The sequence below is a fragment of the Chamaea fasciata genome, unplaced genomic scaffold (assembly GCF_029207755.1).
Source record: "Chamaea fasciata isolate MVZ Bird 193981 ecotype frontalis unplaced genomic scaffold, bChaFas1.0.hap1 SCAF_1, whole genome shotgun sequence".
Classification (NCBI taxonomy): domain Eukaryota; kingdom Metazoa; phylum Chordata; class Aves; order Passeriformes; family Sylviidae; genus Chamaea; species Chamaea fasciata.
In genome coordinates this window covers 40356548-40378757 of record NW_027094086.1, presented here as the reverse complement: position 1 = coordinate 40378757, position 22210 = coordinate 40356548, and the positions used below count along the sequence as shown (strand labels likewise).

At 35.2% G+C, this 22210-nt stretch overlaps 1 protein-coding gene across 2 annotated transcripts in view; it reads right to left on the bottom strand.

Moving 5' to 3' along the window:
• RB1CC1 (RB1 inducible coiled-coil 1) overlaps nucleotides 1–22210 on the bottom strand; it is a 65566-nt gene that overhangs the window by 26631 nt on the left and 16725 nt on the right. For both annotated transcript variants that reach the window (XM_066181430.1, XM_066181438.1), the window contains exons 4-13: nucleotides 21092–21218; nucleotides 20651–20821; nucleotides 10271–10473; nucleotides 8682–9117; nucleotides 5840–6010; nucleotides 3881–4065; nucleotides 2758–2944; nucleotides 2595–2676; nucleotides 1698–1759; nucleotides 591–694 (exon numbers count right to left, since the gene is read on the bottom strand). In XM_066181430.1, coding sequence (XP_066037527.1) covers nucleotides 591–694; nucleotides 1698–1759; nucleotides 2595–2676; nucleotides 2758–2944; nucleotides 3881–4065; nucleotides 5840–6010; nucleotides 8682–9117; nucleotides 10271–10473; nucleotides 20651–20821; nucleotides 21092–21218 — 1728 coding nt within the window. The remainder of the gene's footprint in view (nucleotides 1–590; nucleotides 695–1697; nucleotides 1760–2594; nucleotides 2677–2757; nucleotides 2945–3880; nucleotides 4066–5839; nucleotides 6011–8681; nucleotides 9118–10270; nucleotides 10474–20650; nucleotides 20822–21091; nucleotides 21219–22210) is intronic.

Sequence of the window (22210 nt, the reverse complement as noted above, 5' to 3'; positions counted from 1 at the left end):
TCTACATATGCACGTCTGCCTCATTGTTAGGAAGTAAGAAACATAGGATTAGAGCTTCTACTCAAAATGATGGATTTCCATAGACAGCAGAGGCACTTAAGAGAATACACTTTTTAGCAAAATCAGTTTAATAAAATCGGAGAAAAAGTAGTAATTGAATACAGAAAATCTCTAAGATTTCATGCTGAGCTAAAGACATTTATTTTATTTCCTCCAGAATACCACAGAAGAAAGGGCAAAAGCAAAAAGAATCAAATCTCATTCTGATCTGACAAAACATAGTTATGAGTTTATTTCAGTTTAAAACTGATGGCAATTTTTTTTTGCTTTTTAGCTCTGAGGCAGATCAAAGGAACATCCCAAATCCTTTACATCTCAATACAGAATAGTTATGTTCAAATCATCAGAGCTTGAGCACATATTTACCTGCATTAAGTTAGTGAAGATCATAGCTTAAGAATGATAGGAGATCAGAAAATAACCTTGTTTGTTCTTTACGTAAAATGACCTAAGGGGGTGGAGAACTGAGGGAGGTGGGATCCCCAAGAAAGTTATTTCCATAATACGCAAAGTGTAAAAAGGTGCCTTACCTGAGTAATGGCTGTACTTCTGAAGGACAGAAAGACTGCAAAAACTGCAAGTCACTCAACGAGATATCTGGAAGCTCACTGTCAAATCTGCGAGGTTTTCGTGTCTGTAAAGAAGATACTAATTTACACAATGCTGTAAAGTATCAGATTACTAAAGAAGGATTAAAAAGAGCTTAATAAATAACATAGAAACGTTAGCAGTAAACTGATCTCTTATGCAAAGGCTTTTTAATTTTTAGGAAACCATGTCTGGTCCTGTGCCCCTAAAAAACCCCCTTACACTTGTAACGATTAACTATCCACAGTGCTTGGGCAGCAGTAGAACAGAGTATTCCAGGGAAGGGACCTACAGTGAGCATCTAGTTCAACTTCCTCCCTACTTCCAAGTTTCATAAAGATTAAGGATGCATTTAGAAGTTAAGGGATGAGAGATGGCATTGAAGCTTTATTAATTGTGCTGCTACAGATACAAATATTAATTCAGTTCAGTATTTGAAACATTGACAAGTAGCATTCTTATTTTCCAAGTATCCAATTAAAAAAAAAAAAAAGCTGAAAAGGAGAAGCTGAAGACGTTAAAAAGGCAAAGTGAGATGGCAACATTAGAATCAGGGAGTTATCTTACTTCAGGTTAACCAAACTGTATGAAATCAAAGCTAACAGGCAATGCTTAATTACAGTGCCCTCATGTTATCAGCCAATTAAGAGGCAAAAATGCTTTTCCACTCATTCAGTGATTACATGGAAACCTTTTACTTGCTTTCACCATCCAATTAATTTTATTGCTCTATTATTCACAAGGCAATTAGATGATCAAATTATTCCTCCTGGCATCTTTTTTCTGACCATTAAGAGTAATTTCTTTTCAATACCACAGCCTAAAAAACGGACTGCTAAAAAGGAGAGTTGACATTTCCTCTCCCACTGCACTGTAAGTTACAAACCAATGTTAATACAGGTCACTTGAAATGGCAGAGAACACTAGCTCCCAGCTTTTTCATCTGTGTCAGAGCAATGCAAAAGACATAGCTTCACTGAATTAAGCCCAGGTTTTTAATTTATGAAACTATATAGAAATTAAATAAACCCAAAGATATGAGTACATACACAAAAGGATGGAGGCCAGGAGTCAAGTCCTCTAAACAAACGATTCCTTAGAAAAGACTTCCCTGAAGAAAGAAATCCAAACAAACAACTTATTTAAAGGAAGAAATGCAACATCTCAAGTTGCAACTAAAGTTACTGCAGTTTAACAGCTGAACTACATTTGGAAGCATCACTACTTATATTGATGGCTAGATAAAATTGCAAATGACCACAGAACTTCAGGCAAAACGCACCATTCAAGCAGAACTCCCTTCACAGAAGCCTCTTTTTGCTTAATGTTCACATAGGCAAAAGCCTCAACTTATTTTAGAAATTTTCACTGTAATCTTCCTCATCTCCTTTCCAAAAAAAATTGATAAACTTTCACTCAGTTTTCTTATTTTAGCTGTTCGTGCAGAACCTAAGTTGCAGACTTTGCAGAAAAAATAAAGATTCTACTAAAAAGATTTTGATTATTTTTAATTATTATTTTAAAACTTCTGATGAAGTTTTAAGAGACAAGGGTCTTAATTCTTGGATTTTTCTGGAGTAGTACAGAGGAAGTCATAGGAGTACCCAAATATTCAGTAACAGTTTTAGAAGTGTTATTTAAAAGAACAATAAAGCTCACAAGGCATGTTTAAGCACAAACTGTATTTAAATGTGATAATGAGAAACCATGTCTTTTACAACCATTAATCACAACTTTCATGTTATTTTGGATAATCTATATGAAATAGTTAATTGAGTTGATTAATAGAAAAAAATTTCTTTGTAATAGGACCAGCATGCACTCCCTATTTAAGTAAAAGAAAACGTTCAGGTATTGAAATTAGAATATGATGAAAATTATTTTAACTACAAAGAAAAGAGATATACTCTAACACAATTCGACTTCACAGAAGAGAAAGTACTTACTAAAGAGTTTACCAAAAGATTCCCTTTTTGCTTTTTCAGCTTCATATAGATGTTTCCCATCTTTTATTAAAGCACCTGCCCACTATGAAAGGGGAAAATACATAGTTAGTTGTTAATTTATATGCTGATACAAAGGTTCAGTCTCAAAGTTTTATTTACTTACCTCTCTGTAGTGTTTTATGAACATTTTTCTCCTCACAACCTCAACAACAGCTAAACAGTACATCTGAGGAACAGTGCTGAGAGCCTCTACAACTTTGACCCTTTCTAGGAGCTCTGTTACAAGACGAAGCAGTGCTTGTAGTTTCTCTCCATCTTGGTCAGCATGAAGCATCACAAAACAACACCACCTACAAAAGTAGATTGCACTTCAGATGACCACATCTTAACAATGTTTTTTTTTCCATTCAAATTAGATTAGCAACATGTCTGGATGAAATGAACAATGACATCATTTCACATGGGACAACAACAGGCTAACTGAAAGCGCCAAGCTATTCAGAATTGAGTGGTCACCAAACAGTTTCCTATTAATTTGTCATAATAGAGAATATCAACATCAGTGATTAAAAATGAACACCCACCACCATTTCAGTCAAGACATGCTTTTGACAAGTTCTGAGCATAAATAAGCCTAGGAGCAGTAATAATGCAGCTTTCTCCAGTAGAATTAAAAAAAGATGATATATCCTGAGCAAAAAAAAGACTAGTTTTATTTATAAAATACTCATTGAAAAGCTTTAGCAAGAAGTAATAAAGCTTGGAATGCTGTCAAAGAAATAGGAACACAACATTGTTTGGGAAGTTAACACAATGCCCTCACACACTACAAGCAAATGGCCTCTGTAACAAATTCTCACATCTTGTAACCACATCTTCAATTTCCTTTATCATACAATCAATAGATAAATATCAAGCACATACATCAATATAATTAAACCACAGGATAACTACTGAGAAGGTGATGAACTGGTGTGCTTGAGGGGAAACACGGCAGCAACTTTGCCACCAGAGAAGACTTAAGGTGAAGGTATACCCCACAAATAGTAAAAAACATAAAAAATTCTTTCATTGACAGAAGTGAACCCAAATTGAAACAACAAATACAAACAAGTTGACATTAAGCAATCAGGAATATATACTAACAGAGAGTAATTCGGAATATATACTAACAGAGACACTACAAGATTCTTTACGTTTTCACAGTAATCATTTCCTTAAAAGACATATTCCCTACACAGCCTTACTGCAAGTGGAAGTAATATAAAGTTGAAAAGTTAACTTACTTCAGTCTGACTTGCAGATTATTTGCAAGCTCCTGTTTGGCAGTGGTACACTTCTGTTTAATATCTAACAGTTTTCTGTGATTAGTTAACATAATCATCAGCTGATTTGCATGACTCAAACACAAATCAGGCAGCACAGAAGGATCTTTCAAGTTCTCAGCTCTCTTCTGATTAGCCAAAAATCCCTAAAGGAAGAGAGACATTTGTTACACAAGCTTCCTGACAATCAAAAGGCATGAAAGTGATACATCTTCTTTAAGAATACAAGAATTTTAACAAACTTACTGTAACTGTTTCAAAGTATAACAGAATGATACATGAAGAAAGTAAGTGTCAAAGTTGCTTTCTTTCCATTCTGTAACTCAGTCCAAATCCATCTTGTTCCATATTTCACTCCCAAATAGTTACCAACACAACCCTATTAGAACATTACACAACTAACCAACACCAGTCAGACCACAAAACTTAATCAAGGAGAAAAATAATTATTAGGATGGAGGGGATCAACCATCATTCTAACTTCTGCTAACAACCATCTTCTTAACTTCTGGCATTTGCAAGACTTAACATCAACCTAGATCATGTTCAATACTACTGTGGGCTAAAGAATTTATATTTCTTGCATAAAGAAATTCATATGTGAAACGAAATCTTCTCAAGAGCCACATATTTTATTTGCAGGCAGAATGCACCCTTACATCATAAGTAAAGGAAGAGACAATTCGAAAAAATAAACGAATGGCAAGGATGAAGATTTGTAAGTTTAAGTCTCTGCCAAGTCCTGAAAAGGTACAAATTCTACATTTACAGTAGCATTTAAGTGAGGTGACAAATTCTCTTTCCAGCTGACTGCTAGGCTTCTCACTCCAAAGTGGGATTTGCAAACTTGAGGTAAGCTCTAAGTGAAGGAAAAAATAGCTAAAAGCACTACTCACAATATAGGGCAACCAAGCATAGGGATGGGAAGTCTAGCTTAGCCACCATGCTAAATTCACTTGAGTTTAGCACTGGCCTACAATATAAACACTTAGCACAAACTTACTTCTAAAATGACTCACTGGATTTATCTAGAGATGGGCTCCACCTCTAAACAATGCTGCCAGAAGTACTGCTTGTATCCACCTCCACAAATCAGACCAAAGAGGCAACAGGGAGCATGATCCTATACAACTCAGCCCAGCACTGTCCTCCTCAAAAGGGGCCTCTAACCCCCCTCAAAATAGGGAGGCAAGACTGTTCATTTATTCCTACTAAAAATATATCAGTGTGCAAGCAGGAGTAAGAAACTCAGGCCTTTCTTCAGAGTCTCAACTCCAGGATCATGGTGAAAATCTGAACATCATCATGTATTGCCAAATAGACCTTCATTTATTTTCAGCACCAAACAAGACATTAAAGGAAAATTATAATTATCAATTTAACTGACGCTCTTTACAAAAAGTGTATTTATTAAAATAACTTTCATATGATACTGGAGTGTTTGTTAAAAATAGGAGCTACATATAAAATATGTATTTTAAATATAGTCTTTAACTAAATTTCTTATCACTTACAATGACACAGTCCAGTGAAGGCATACTACCTTTTCTCCTTACTACAATACCGATGATCAACCATTAACCTATTCCCTGATCCTGCATCACTGAGTGACAAATTACCAAGGATTCAGTATTTCCCTTCAAAATTAAAATCGATCTACTTAAGTCTCACTCCATATCTCTAACTAAAGTTCTGATTTTCTAGCTGCAGCTTTAAACCATGTGAAAACATGACAAGATGTAAAAACTGTCAGTATTTAAATGTCAAACTATAACGAAATAGCACCTTATTGACCAATCCAAGTGTGATATGTTGAAAACTATCTTGCATAAAGACATGCAACTGATTCATTGTAACTTTAACAGCAAACATATCAAAAACCTACCATCTTCCAGTGCTGCACACAAAACTGTGTATTACCTGAGCAAGTTCTTTTTGTTCATTCACCAGTCTGCTGCAGCTTGCTATCATCTGGTCCAATGCATAGAGTCTATCCTCAAGACCTTTAATAGCCTTCATATTCTGATTATCTAGTTTGGCGATAGTTTGGCGACATTCAGCCAGAAAGGGTTGGATGATCCTTGGATCAAGCTAAAATAAAGAAATTTATTAGTAGCTGACACACTGAAAGGTGATTTAAGTTAGCTAAATGAGGTTTTTTTAACCTCAGTATTTTCTTTTTTTTTTAATCTAATGTATGACTACATCTATCATCAGTTTCAGAATTCTGAGTAAATGAGTCTATGGATTCTATATCAAAGCACGAATTTTTCTGAAGTATTCCAAGTAGACCATCACAGCAACCTGGATCTCAACCTGGCTGAGATGACAACGTGAGGTGCAAGAGCAAGAGGCACTTTATAGCTAATAGACAGTCCAACCTGTGACAGAGTCCATACAGATACATTCAAAACCAAAAATGAATGTGTCTCAATGGAAAGTGTGGAGGGAGGTAGTGAGAAAAAGCTGCATAAACCATCAATCTTTTCCCACTAAATGAGTGTTTTAATCAACTACTTAAAAAAGCAGATCATTTCTAAGCAACTGGAAAAGACCCCATGGAAAAATAGCATATTTGTCATACTTTTAGCTAGAGGTTTTTTCCTAACGGAAACATATTTTAAAAGTTAATTCATAATATTCCATTGCACACCATTATCCACAAAAAAGAAGTATTTGAAACGTTAGGAGTCTACCAATGTCCACAGATATTAAGGGTGGCTCTTCAAGCTTCACTATAAGCATAGTAAATTAAAATAAGAATTCTAGAAACAACATAGGTAATTGCTACTTCTTACAAAGGTCAGAGTTTAGTGTAAATCTGAAATACATTAGTTAAGAACATGGTAAAAACCATTAGGTGATAGCAGAAGATGAACAAATTTGCTCAGATTTATCCAAAATGGTTATGGTATGCCATCTCTTACAAGAAAACCCAGTGAAAAGGATGCTATTTGTGAGCACTGCCTTATTTCATCAACACGCAGGGTTTATGCCACTTACAGAGCACACAAATCAACCCCACCCTCAAAAAAAAGGCATTTATTTGACTCCATAGTAACGTAAGTAAAAGTATATTTTTCCCTCAATCTACTATTTAACTAAGTTTTCACATACAGCACTTCATTCTGGAAACAACCTTCTGAGGGGGTAGAGAGAGGAATCTGGAGAGGGGAAACATTAAAAATTAAGGACTAACTATAAAGAATAGGTCTTCCATTTACTTCAAACAAAAAACCAAACCAAACAAACAACACCCCCCCCCACAAAAACAAACAAAAAACCCCCAAAACAACAACAACAACCCACCAACCAGCCAACCAAAAACTTCATGGGAAAGTACTGAAGTCTAGTCATTAGCCCAGAACTCCTTCAAATGAACAATTAGTGCTGTTATTAATGTGACAAAATACATCTAAATTCTCTGAAAACAAAGGTTAACCTTTCGCATGCAATGTCTTATGAATCTTGGTCTTTTCTCAAGTCACTTGTCCATCTTCAAGAAACAGTAACAGAAGGATTTAACCAGATTGATTTTACAGGATCATCTTCACTGCCATCCTATTCAGGATTACTCCCTAATTTGTATTCTGTTAGTATTACGTAGAAATTGAATTTATTATCTCACAACCCTTCTAGTGGGTTCTGTTACTCTTGTTTTAAAATAGTAGAAAGTGCCTTACAGTGTTACTGAATGAACAGGACAGAGGACTGTCTCAGACTTCAGCCATTAGGAAGTCTCATACACAAAAAAATCAATTCTTGTGTTTTATTAAAGAAAAGAAAAACAAACTTGTAATGTCCAGTCTTTTCCTCAGCCTTTTCTGCACTACTAAAATCTTAAGACAGCCCTTAAAAGTAAGCCAAATTCTCCAATTAATTTTAAGACAGAATCAAAATATCAATGCATAGAGACACCATGATATTCCCTACAACAGATGGGGATGGGTTTTAGCTATCAATGATCCAGTCTTCCAGTCCTAACTTACAGAGGAAATAAAGCATCAAAGACAATAGAAATTGTTTTCTTTGATCAAGGTATGTTGTGTTGTAATAGTATATTATACCTATGCAAAAAACGCTAGACAATGTAAGAAATTTCAGCTACAGTGAAAGCAAAGAGAAGGAAAATTATAGGCAAAAGAATTTTAAAAGGTTATAATGCTCACTGATTAAAATATTAATTTTGAAAGTAAAGTGAGTACTGTTGTATTGTTCCAGAAGCAGAAATATAAACTGACTGTCAGTCCTTCTGAGAACTTCTGTATCAGCTAATAAAGAATGCAGAGATACAGAATATAAATTTATCCTAATTGACCATATAGATTTTTCCTATATTTTAATAAAGGCTTAACTATTTTGAACTCAACACTAGTTTTGGTCCAGGAAAATCTTTATTTTTATTATAAATGTAGTTTTTATAGAAAAGGCAAAGAAATAATAGTAGTGTCATTTTGCTTATATGCTACAAGAAGCTTTTGGCTTTCAAAAGAAATGGCTATTTGAAAAATGAGCAAGATAACAAGCATTCATAAAATTATACATCTTCCTAAAGATCAAATTCTTAACATCCACACTCATAAAACACTTTCCCCACACTTATCCCACCCCAGTCTCTGCTTTGGCTTTTATTCAGAAAGTCATCCAAGAAACAAGTTACAGAAGAGTTGAGTCAGTCACTTCAAAAGCACCTGCATCTGGGAAAAAGAGCAGCAGCATTCAATACAATGCAATTTGATTTTAAAACAAATTATTAACTTACCCTGCTCATGGAATCAAAACATTTTCTGACCAGGGATTCAACATCGTTAGGTCTATCTTGAACATTTATCCAGTCTAACAAAGACACATTGAAGGAAGGCTGATCATCATCTTTCACTTCTACCGACATTTCACTGTCCTGGACAGCAGCATTTTGACTAGATTCCTTATCATCTTTTACATTTTCAGCATCTGTGCCTTCCAGAGCTGAATGTTCAACTGACTTGCAAAATGATGCTAACATTGATTTACTGTTCACTTTAGATCCATCAGGATAAAGCACCAGTTCAGCAGATTTCCCGTCTTCAGTTTCTTCACTTTCTGCTCCTCCATATTCAGGTGAAGACTCCAGTCTTCCTAAACACTCTCTATAACTATGTCTTGTTAGGCACTCCAGCAGTGGTATCTTGGCCATGATAGAAACAGCAGAACCCAAGCTTTTTTTAAAAAGTCAAAAGAAAAAAATCCATCAGTATCTAGAAGCAACATGACAAAAAATCCCAGATAAAAATCACCCACAATATGAACTGCTATTAATTTTAGAATTGAAGCAGATTTTAAAATTATTTTGCAACTACCCTCTAAAACTTCTGTGTTGAATATCAACATCATGGAAGGACAGCTAAAGAAGTCAGAGCTTTTGCTCTCTTCCACTGCTGAATATGACATCTTCTACACTTCCAAGCTTATACTGAATGAAAAAAAAGGACAGTTTGATAAACTGAGAGACATCCACTTACTTCTTTGTTTAAACACACAACTGGGACTTACGTTTCCTATCTGCATGGATATTAACGCTTATTATCAGAGCTTTGAGAGTCCTCTGCCTGACTACTTTTGCAGAGTTTGAATAGTTTCTATCTGGTAAAAGCTAGGAAGCTCCACTCTTTTTTTTTTTTTTTTTAAAGACAAACACGTTTATGTTTAATTTTTTAAGGGCCCAATCTCTATTTATATTCTGTTAAGCAAAGCATTCACAGAAATACCATAATACTACAGTGGCTACAAAGATGTAAAAGATTTTCTTTGAAGTAACACCCTAAAGAGTTTGCAGGACACAAGTAAAGACACACAGCCCCCACATCCATATATATGTACCTATCTCTTTCTCTATATAGATATCTACATTCATGCCCCCTTATCCCTTTCAAAGGTATACAAATTAAATCAAAGTCTGTGTTATGACTTCATACTTTCAACACATTGTAATTCTAAATATCAGTTCAAGTTATTAAAAACCAATTAATTCAAAAGTGTAAATGGTTGTTTAAAAATGTTAATGTCTAAATTTGTTATCCAGCTTTTTGTAGGGCACATTTGGAATGACTCCAGCTCTTAAGCAGCTGTTCATTAACTAGCTTATCTTCCACATAACTCAATACAGGTTTCTTTGTGCTGACAAATACAAGGAAAAATGTCAGTTAAAAAAAGTAACTGGCATAGAACAAAAAGAATGTTCTCCATGACACAGAATTAAACAAATACATGCTTGGTTAAGCAGAAGAAGCACCAGACACAAAACACTTAAAAAACCTAAGTTTAAAATAGATTAAATTTGGAGACTAAGAATGAATTTAATTGCAAACTTACTGTGTAAGTTTCAATTTGATATCATCTATGGACTGCAAATAGCTTGAATACACATTTTCAAACTTGAGAAGCAGCTTTTGGTACGAGTATGTACAATCTTCTAAGTTGGCCATTATGGCAGCCCAGCCTTGATGCTGAAGATGTTCGTCATGTACAAGACCTTCACAAAAGGAGCAAAGCTTCTTGGCAACCTCATACATTTCCTGAAAAACAATCAACAAAATCAGGCTATTGTTGTAACTTTATTGAAGATATTAACATAAAAGTTTGAAATTTTGACAGCTAAAAATTTGCACACCTGAAAACTTCATAGAAAATTAACATGGTTTTTAAAATTTAAGAATAAAAGAAGTTAATTACATGACAAAAAAGTATGCACTATTTACTGGGAAGTATCTTCATAACAGAGAGGTGAAAATCATAGCTCCAAAACCACCCTATAAAATTAAACACAGATAATATAAAATATTCAGGGCACACACACACAAATAATAACCCTTGTACTAATAACATGATAGAAGAAAACTGGAGATCAAGGTCCAATGAGGAGAACACTTTTGATGAGCCAAGTAGAAGCTCAGAAGAAGGCAATAAAATGCACAATCAGTCAGCGAAAAGCACAGGTGGACCAGGTGCAAGAAGAGATGCATGAGGAAACAGCACGGCAAATAATTTCAGTCTTTCATTGATTAATAACCCAGATGCAACCTGACAAGCAGCAGTACAGTGTCCACAAAACTCTAAAACATACCCTGAAACTTGGCATCTGCAAACCAACGTGGAAGCTTTTCTGTTCAAATACTGGATGACACAGAGACATTTTACTGCCTCAAGAGTTTACCAGCCCACCTGGCAAAGTTAAAACAGAGATCTACATACAGCAATTACCAGATATTAATAAAAGTGTACTAACAGCAATGCCCATTACAATCAATTTCAAAGTTTCAACTAGTATGAAGAGAAACTCTTTTTAAGTTTAGGAATTTAAGAAAAAGGCTGTTCCCCTCAAAGGGCCTACTAAAACATCAGAAAGTAATAAAAAAGTCATACAATAAATCTTTCAGCTCAAAACATCACAAGTCACAGTCTCCTTGAAAAGTACTTTCCTGCGCATAGCTGTACTTTAGGTTTTAGTATCCATCTAACCTACGTGAAAAAGGTTTTTTCACTTTTGGAAGTTGAGCATGCTGTTAAACCAGGATTGAACACAACTCTCTTGTGCTACAGGAGAGAAATACATGTGAAAAAACCATGCATAGAAAAATAAGTTATACAAAATACAGTGAGAAAGCAATGTTAAAAACCTAACACGTGTATATTCCATAATGCATTTGTTGCTGAACACTTGGTTAGCAGCACATATGCACACTCAAAAAAAATTTAGGGACCAACAATACTTACATTCTGAAATAAGCCAGAAGATTGTACAGCATTTTAAAGAAATATTTCACAATTGATATTGACAAAACCTGAAAGTTATGACCATCCTCCCTATTTCAGAAGTCCAAGCCTTGTTTCAAGCAGCATGACAAAATTCTACTGTCCTTCAAATCACTAATAGCTAAGCTATCAGCAGATGAACAATGAATATTCAAAACAGTTATATATGAACTCCAACGAAATCCAAAGTTGTTATTACAAATTCCTACCACTTTGTAGCAAAGATAGTATTTCTCTTCTTGTTTTCTGAACTTTGGCAGCTTCCTGTGCAGGTGAGAATGATGATTTCCAGTTTGAAAAGAATGGTTATTTTAATTGCTGCAGAACCTCTTGCTTCCTAAGTCAAAAATCAACCAATAACACAACTGAATGGTATCCAGACAATGCTGAAACCTGCAAGTTATTTTCTCCAGACTATCCCCAGTTTGGCTATACAATTTAAATGTACATAAGTTGACTAATGCAATATTAACTTGAACATCTAAACTTTTTTTTTTTACTGTCTTCAATTCACTTTGTATACAAGTTATTCAAAGGCAAATTCCACAACATATTAAAAAAAGCAGAATTACTGCCTCCTCAGTTATCATATTAAGAACCAAAAGAACAGGCTGTTTTACCCTAAGATACACTAAAGAAGTATACCAAGAACATGAAAAGGTAACTGAATGTCTCTGCCGCATTCTAATGTACATCCTGGAAATGTACACAAACACTTTACTTTCAATTCACAAAAATTATTCTCTCTCAAAGTTCAACCTTCCTCCGAATGAGGAGCCATACCACTCCAAACCACTATGAGCCACAATTCCAGAAGTGAGAGCATATACAAAAACACACAATAGTTTCAAGCAGTTTAAAACAACATAAGCAACTTACAAAATCAAAACTAATCATAAAGTCTTTTTATGCATTTCCTCCAAACGAATATCAACCAGGCAAAGTAAAGACTGGAGTCAGCTGTTTCTTTAAATGCCATGAGTAGAGGTTTTTGCCAGTTCTATTTTCCTTTGAACACACTCACTTAGCACAGCACAGCTCAAATGTTTAACACGTTAAAGTATGTACTAGGCTTCATATGACCAAACTTTCCACCCTGAGACATTCTTAACTAGTGGGCAATGTTTGCTTTTTCAGCTAGATCTATTTATTGTGTTCACAACTGAAGTCAAAAGTTACAAGTTAGAGCTGCCCCATGAAGCTTTATTATATGTCACATTTGATACTCCTTTCAGAACCTAAGTGTTGCTAATTTAAGATTTTAGTTTTAACAAGCTTGTTTCCTCAGCAAAACACTTTCAAACACAAAACAGAAGTTACAAGAAGAAAAAAAAAATCCTCACAATTGAGATTGCTTGTTACACAACTGAAAACTCACTGATACTCTGCATCTACATGTGTAACCTGTGGCAATTTACTCAAATTTAAACAAACCAGGAGCTCCTATCCCAGCAGTCTGGCTCTTAGAAAAGCAAGAGCAAACAGTATTTTCCAGGTAGCAAATTAATATTTGTTCATTTTTCTGAAACCATGTAACAAAAGGACAATCTAATAAATGTCAGAATCTCTCGTATAAACAGATACATACCCATACCCCATTATATAAAAATACCCCAATACCATCTAAGTATTCAACCAGGAATTCATTGTCAGATGAGCTGCAGCTTCTTAATGTATACATAGGAGACAAAGACATTAAAATAAAAATCCCCTTATGAAAGCCATCATAAATATTGCTCAAAAATCATCTCAATCATAAGCATTGAGACATACTATGTCTCTCAGAGATGAAAGATTTTTTTTTCTGAGGTAACTCTGAGACCAAAATTTATTAGCTCAGTTTCTTTCAAGTAACATGTTTTCAAACTTACCCATATGCTAACAGACTACAAAGTCAGATTGTACAAATGAACAGACATGTTTCAGGGCACATACGCAAGGTATTACAACAGCATCCCATATTATCATCCTCTCAAAGTTATTTTTTACATGTGCCTAAGAAATTCTGTCTAGGTAGTGGGAGGCAAACAGGAGAATTCTGTCAGTGTGGATGAACCTGAATGCAATTAGAGTCCACAGAAACACAGTACTGCTTCTGATGCTGGTTTCTTAAGCCATATCATGAAATAAGCTCATTACATTCAAATAGTAAAGAATATTACTCTGAATTCAGGAGGTTCCAAACAGATGGATGTTTGGACCTTCAGATGAAGGTCAAACCACACGTAGTAACTATTTGTCCACATGCCAGAACTCTTTCAGTCTTAGACTGTACTAAGTAGATACTAGTGCATACTAGAACACTATAAACCAATATTTAAACCAATATTTAGTTTTATTTTAGTCAATCCTGCTTTCAGAATGCGAAAACATGCAGCAAGAAAAAACAGAGAAGTTGTTTTGCTTCCTTTGTAATATCTATGTTTATATAAATTATAACTTTAACTATTTTCTTTGAAGTTATGAAATTAAAAGCTACACAAATGTACCTTTCTTATCTTGCCATCACTTCTGAAGTAGACCTTCAGGTAATGTGGCTTGTTTTTCCTACCTGCTGTCTACCTCCATAGACAACATTTTTGTGAGATACTGAGGCTACTTTAGAAGGATCTAGACCAATTTCATATAACTGTATGGCTCTATGCAAAGAAAGAATTAAGCAGCTCTCTGCTAAACGAATAAAGTCTAAAAACTGAATTATATCAGGCACAGAAGGAAAGGCCTGCAACCAACATATGTTTTAATGCCTCTGAGTAAGGTTGCCAGCTCCAGCATAGAAAATGAAGCCTGACTAACAACAGGCTTGCTTTTGTCATTGACTATTCACAGACGCACTCAAGTCTTACTGGCAGATGCCCAATGCTTCACAGAGCACAAAAGTTAACTTCAGTTGCCTTGTAGGGCTACATTCATCCCACTGGGCTTCAGCAGCATACCTAGAACACCAACGGCCTCACTGCACCACTGGAATGAGGACCTAAAAGAGCACCACTACCAGAAGATGAGTACTGAGCCCCAGACTAACCTCCATACGCTGTTATGTTGAAGAGTAAATAATGACATCTTCACTACCCAGTTTTTCAAGAAATCCACAGGGCCACCAGAACGCATTTAATCTTTGGCTGGGTGCTGTAACAGAGTGTTTAGTTGACTTATTTCATTTGAGAATTGCAACTTAAATTTAGGTGATTCTTCTGATTATAATGAATTCTGTTTTCTAGTTTTCAACCAAAATCAGTAGAAGCAATGAAGTATTGTTTTATCTAAAGCAGAAATTAACTAGTGAAGTGTTTAGGATCAATTTCAAGACTGTCTCTGCATCCTACTGTCAGAATTCTGGTCTTCTGAATAAGCAAAATCTGACAAAGGTCTTTTTGTTTTTTTTGACTTACCTCTAAAGAACAAAGTTCTCAGGAAATGAAGGGTTCTTTCCATTCTCTAAAACCCTGTGGCAGAAGGAAATAAGTCATCAAAGTCCTCTATTGCCATGTGTCTGAAATCCTGTAAAAGGGACTCCTTACAGGTTTCAATCACCATAAAAATCAACCTCAGACCAATATAAATGATCCTTGAAAGTGAAATTCCACAAATTCATGTACTGTAACAGCAAACAAAGCTCTCACCACAAGAAACTGCTACCTTGTTTACCACAAGTAGCAACCATTATCTCTAATACCTACACAGCCATAACATCAGTGAACCCACTAGATTAAGACACAGTTCAAGATTTCAGTTTTTAAAACCTGTAATTGGAGCAGTTAGCTTCACTGTGAGGGAGACTGATACTTCATGGCAACTCCTCTCCTTTCAGTAGATAGCTGATTATTCCATTCTCCTTAAATATTGGTTATTTTTGGTGACTGCATCCTTTGGACATTTGTCCACACAGTCCACTCATTTCCTATCCAGAAAGTACTTATTTCACCACCATGGCACAGAAAAAGCTATTTTGTAAACCACAGATTAATGACTTTCTTCAGTACTGCTTTCACTAGTTCTCTCTGATATTATAAGCAGGTTTGGAGAAGTCAAGTGACAGAATTTACCATCAAAAACACACTGAGAAGTGACATAAACCACCACATTCAGGGAGTCAAACCATGGTACGAACCAAGTGTTAACTTGCTTGATTAACCACGTTAACCAAGTGTTAACTACCTTGATTCCAAGTCACCCAACTCTTTTCCTTCTGAGCAATTTTTGAAAAGCTTAAAAGTTTTGGTTACAAAGGTAAAAAAAAAAATTAAAAAAAAAGAAAGAAAAAAAAAGCTACAGAAGCATTTAGAAAGATCTACCTTGGAGCAGATCTTCCATTATATCTTAGGATAAACTAAAACGCATTCTACCTCACCCTGCTCAATTACTTTAAAAGACTGAGACTGATCACTAATCTGAGTTACAGAGAAAACTGGACTTCTAAGAAGGAGCCAGAAGTTTGTCTGACAATTACATGAATAATTTAGCCAAAATTAATTTGGCCACACAATTATTTCAAACACTACACGCCTTGAAGAACATTAATATTTTAAAGTAATTCTTTCCAGAGAGTCTCAAAGTAACTTTTCTAGAGAAAAGAGCATTTCTCTGAACAGTAGATCCACAGCTTTCAGGAAGCATGACTATACTTCTTGGCTTAAACATTTGAAGTGTTTGAAACTAAACTGAGTATGATCTGTGACTATGTACTATGACTACAGCTGCGGTTTTACGCATCCAAATGAAATGACCACATAGTTTCTCATCCTCATTTCCTGTTCTCAAAGAAGAACTCACAGGAATTGAGTTTGGTCATGACAGCAGCAGCATCCCATGAAATGTGAAACATACCCAACCACAAAAAGTTCAATAGCCTTCTCAGAAAAATGACATGGGAACTTCAGTTAGACCACTTCAAAAAAAATCCTTTCCTAAAGGCTATTTTAAGCAGTGGTGTTAAAAGACCACAAGATTGACACAACACAGCCTATTGCACAACATACTGTGTAGAGAACAGCTTGCCTTCTCAGCTGGCGTGCATCTCATTGTCCATGTACTGCAGCTCAAGGAAAGAACTGCTCAACTGCAAGAAAGGTGAGAGACCAGGCTAGTTGTAAAAAAGGCAACCTGGAACCTTTCAGCCATAGACATCTAAAAGGTAAGCTTTTAGCCCAGGAGAAACCAGAATGCCAAGTCATAAAATGAAAGCAGGCTTAGAAAGTTGATTTTACTTTATGAAGTTGAGCTTTTTAAAAAAACATATAAACAAAGACATCATATTGCAAAGGAAAAAACCTATGGCAGGGATTTCAATTTAAATGGTAAAGGAACAAGTTAAGGGAACAGATGTAGCTTCTTTAAAGCTACCTAATTTTTATGCTGTGAATTCTGCACAATGAGATCATGGCTAGTGAACAGAAACTTAAGAAAATCTGTAATAGATGTTTAAATCATGAAAACAGAAAGAAACAGAAAATGGATGTATCTTGATATGACAGAGTGCCACAGAAAACCAAATGCAAGGTAAGTTCCCCACAGGAATAATTTTTGTTTGTGAGTTATGAAATCTAAAAAAAGGCTACATGTAACTCAAAAAATTAGTGTTAATTGGGAGGGTTAAATGGCTGCTTTTACATATATTTATATCCTATAAATATATAAGCAAGAGGCCATAAGAATGCCAGGACCTCCACAATGAATGAAAATATGACTTCTAGTCATACCTGAGTAGTAATAACAGATTATGGAAAAAAAAAAAGAAGCAGAAAGCAAAAGCATAATTTAAGTCAATAATGGTCAATTATATTGAGACATGTAAAAAAAGATGAAGAAGCCACAATAGCATGGATTCATAAAAATACTTGTTAAAGGAGACACTAGAACTACTTTCATTGAGATGAAAAAAAATTAGAGACCATATTTTACTGTATGGTTGCATCTTGATATCAAATCTGATTTTAAAGATCATATCCTATAGTCTCTGGGCCCAGCACATATCAGATTAAATAGAAACAACTAGCTATCAAATATTCTCCCCCTTCTCTTAATATCACTGCTTCTTGTTGACAAGAACAGGTAAGACTTTTTCATGAGCAATAATTTAGAATGCAACCATTATTTTCCTACTACATACTACATTATCATCATGTATTAGCACCTGTATTAGTAGTAAATATTAATTAATCAAATTTAATTAATTAAAATGCTCTAAATTATGACAGGCAAAAACCTCTCCATCATCAAGTACTTCCATACTGCTTTTTTGGTAAAGCAGGTTACCATTTCTCTAGAATTAATAAAACAACAAAGCTTGGATTTTTCCTGTCTGTTTTCCAGGAACTCTCCCATACAGTACTCTCAGTGTGGCTTTGGGTGCATCAATCACACAACCATAGAGGTTCAGAGCCTCTCTACCTCTCTCCAGATCTTAATCAATTTTGAGAAGGATTAATATACCACGTTCCTTCTTCCTCCCAGGCAAGAGGCTTACGGCAAACCTTAGAGAAGATTAATGCTCCAACCACAGTCCCAGTCCTCCCTCAGTTTCTTCTGTATTTTTCAAGCATCATATTCAGGCATCATGAAAAACAACTTCAGTACAATACTGCAATACTTCTTTATACAGTTTTTGCACCTTGGTACATCTAAAAATCACAACAGACTATTTACTAATTTTCTATCACATGTGACAGATTTGTCAGTCTCCCGACATACCGAGAAGAACTCAATTCATTTTCACAGCCTAACACAGAATCTATAGCTTTAGAACATTTAAAATCTTGGATAAAATTAACTGTGGATCTAAAGGTAAATCAGATTTAAGAATATTACTACCTATTTAATCTTTAAATAAATTTCCAAGTTTCTAATGAGAAAACAAATACCATCACTATAACCATTTTATAAGCAGGGAAGAAGAGTCAAAAGTGGGGAACAAATAATAACCTTCCTGAAAATAAACCTGCAGGCTAAAAATAACACCTCCATTCTACTTGGATCCATGTTTAAAGACAATTCCTCCCCCCCATCCTGCAATACTACTAATAGGCAACACTAAGTATGGAAAGATTTCTTTTTTCCTTGCAAATTACCTCACAATCACTCTCTCTATATAAACTATCCAGAGTCTGTAGCTAAGTATTAACAGTATTATAGACTTGCCACCAGAATGAGCCAGTAAAGATCTAGGTAACATATTTAAAGGCATAAACACTGCCATAAACTTGCATGCACTGCATATTAATACAATCTTCAGAATCAAAGGGGGAAGAGTAGGCAGCACCAACAATTATTTTCAAGTCTAAATAGGAGTATTTTTAATAAAACTTTGGAATAAAAAAGCTTACTTCAGAGGGACTAAACATGTTCCATCATTGTATAGTGATTTTACCAAACTGAAAGCCAAATTAAGAACTTAAGAGCAGAAAATGGGGCACAGAAAAGAGGAAACAGATAAAACATCAGTGAGAAACATGAGACTGAGTATCATCATCTTTCACTTCCATTACCCTCACCAAAACAAACACTGTAGCAATTACTATGGCCCCCCCTTCATATCAAACCATGCTAAGTATCTAGAAACTATCTTTATAACCTCTTTGCTTACTTTATAATCTCCTCTTAATACTTCACAGAAAACAGTTTTAAAGCACTTTCAGTTTCAGCTGGTAAAACCAGAACCCTCACACTCTTCACAGAGCACAAGTGGAAACCTCCTACTCCTTAGCTGAATGCACACTGATATCCTCTCTCCTCTATGACAGTCATATGACTCAGATACCTAAAAACTCAAGGTCCTATTTACAAAGGCAGCTCTAACTGTCAACAGGTAGGGGAGAGAGAGAGAGTTTACTGGACTCAATCCTTGCTTTAAATCAGACAGTATGTCAAGGTCACATTATTTCACATTATTCAGGAGAACTTCCCCCCTCCTGACAGGCCAGGATGCCAAGGGGGAAACGAAAATCCCTGTTCTACATGCAACAGTTAACACTTTTCTCTAAATTCTGCTGTATAGTATTAAACCCCAGCCACTTGAACTGCTAAATGTTCTCCTTGACTGCATTAAAGTTGTCACTGAAACTAAGAAATTTTATTACTAAGACGAAAAACGTATCACTACGCATTTTGTGTGACGCGCTCCACACAACTGTTCTCCTGCTGCCAGCCACTGGAAGCTTAAATATTTTTTAGAGATACGAAAAATATTTAATCCATTTAAAGGTAAAATTTGTAAAGAAAATGAGATCAGTTTTTAATACAGAAACATAATCAGTCCAGCTACTGAAGGCATTGTGTCAGTGTCTTGAGCATGCAGCTCGTTTTCACTGCATGCACACTTGATATCTTACTGACCACGTTGCAGGGAGCGACTTTTCCCCATCGAAACAACACAGAAATAATCAAATTTGACTTCTGACCAGTTTGCAAGTAAATATACGCAATATGCAAGTAAGAGGCAGTACTCAATAATAAGCAACCTAAATTGTGGGAAAAAGCTTCAGTTTTATTAATTCCTCACCAGCTGCTTAGACATAAAACATGGAACAGAAGCTTGGAAAGATGCTTTTAAAAATTACAGTGCTAATTTTCTACTTGAGTTAACAACACTTCCAAAGTTACTTTTCTCATATCAGGTTGAGGCAGACTGAGGACACCGAAAATAAGGCAGTGCATTAAGGCATGGACCAAAGCAACTTGATCGCTTTAGTTTTGCAAATACTACAAACGTACACATCCAAAAGGTGTCTTACACTGCAGTTCTGAAAGAAGCTCTGAACATGCTGAAGAAGCAAGCACATTTCAAAACTTACCTTGAAACTCTGAGACAAAGGCTCTGAAGAGTACATCATCACTAACACAACATTCTTACCACCTTTTGAAGAAACTACTTCATATTTTACATCAAGCTTTCCCTCTGACATATTTTCCTTTGGTGTGCAAATCCAGTAACAATCTACTTACCACAGCAAGTTGTGTTCGTGATGCTACTGTGTGAAACACTGCAGGCATCATAAGAGATTCTTCTACTTTCAATTCCATCTCATTCTCTGCTGAAAATGTGGTTTTGGGGATAGCTGGTGGACGTTCACACAAGATCATTTCTTTGTTGAATAAAAAAATTGGGTTGGTGTCCTACACTCAAAAAGGAAACAAAACCAAACACTGAGTAAAGGCAACTTACTGTTGAATCATCAATTATTTCCTCATGTGGCTAACGTTTCTTGAGAACAATTTAAAATCTACACTTAGAAGCTGAATACATAAACATCTGTTCTTAAAATCAAAGAAATCCAGCAAATAACACACTATGGAAAAATACTTAAAATCCCTTAGTAATGAATCTTTTTCTTCCCCTATAAATGAAAGTTTAGTCTAAGAATGCAGCATGAGCAGCATACTTACTGTTCCAGCACTGTAACTACACACTCTTCTGTCTGGTGCCATACACTCTCCTCCATTGACAACCAATACTTGGTGCTGAATGGCAATCTTATACTTTGTTTGAATTGCATGTTTCAGATCAGCCACACTGAAAAAAAATGGGAAGAGAAGATGATGCTATCAGATTACTTTTGTCTCTAATTTTACATATTTCTGTAAGAGACACAGGTGACTTGTCTGTATCAAAGCAGAACATTTTAAAAAGAAATACTTTTATCCTGCACAATTACATATTTCTAAGTGCTGTGATGTGTTGCATTCTGGATATACAGTTAATAAGCTATCAGCTAAAAGAAAACAGCTTCTGCATTGCTGATAAGTCATCAGCAATACTTTTTCCAAGATCTGTTAGCATGCGGAAATTCTGTATTAGGTCACACAAAGCATTTAGGATAACAACTCTAAGTCATATTGTTTACCTTGAATTTATACTTTATGACCAAACAGCTGACTTGCTAAAGCCCTAGAAGTCAAGACTATCAACACTTCATTATTCATAACATGACCACAATTCCACCTAATAAACTCTGACTGATTCACTGTACATGAAGTACCATAAAGCACTTAGCAATAACAGGATATTCAACAATCGATATATATACAACAAATTAATATAAAGTAATAGTTATTACTTTAACATAGAAACTGTGTATCAGTAGACCATTTAAGATTTTAATTCACCAGCCTCACACACTTAATTCTAACTGATGACATCTTAACATTACTGCATATTTTAGATAGCTCTAGACTTTGTTATTAAGACACTTGTAAACAGCAAAGTAAACAAGAATTTACTAATCTGATACAGTTACTGACCCCAGCTAACATAACACACTTTGGCAGCACCTGTGCAAAGGTATAAAAAAGCTTCAGAGTATGAAGTGAATAATATAAGCATCAATAGTTTTGATATAACTGGCAGGAAACATAACAGTGTTACTGTAACTTGAAAAAGATCATAAAGATCTGTTATTTAAAACAACCATGATTCAGCATGACATCATAAATGTATTACAAACCTCTCATGAGCACAAGCTTGTACTTGCTAGCTGTGTTAGAGTAACCATTCACCTATCACCT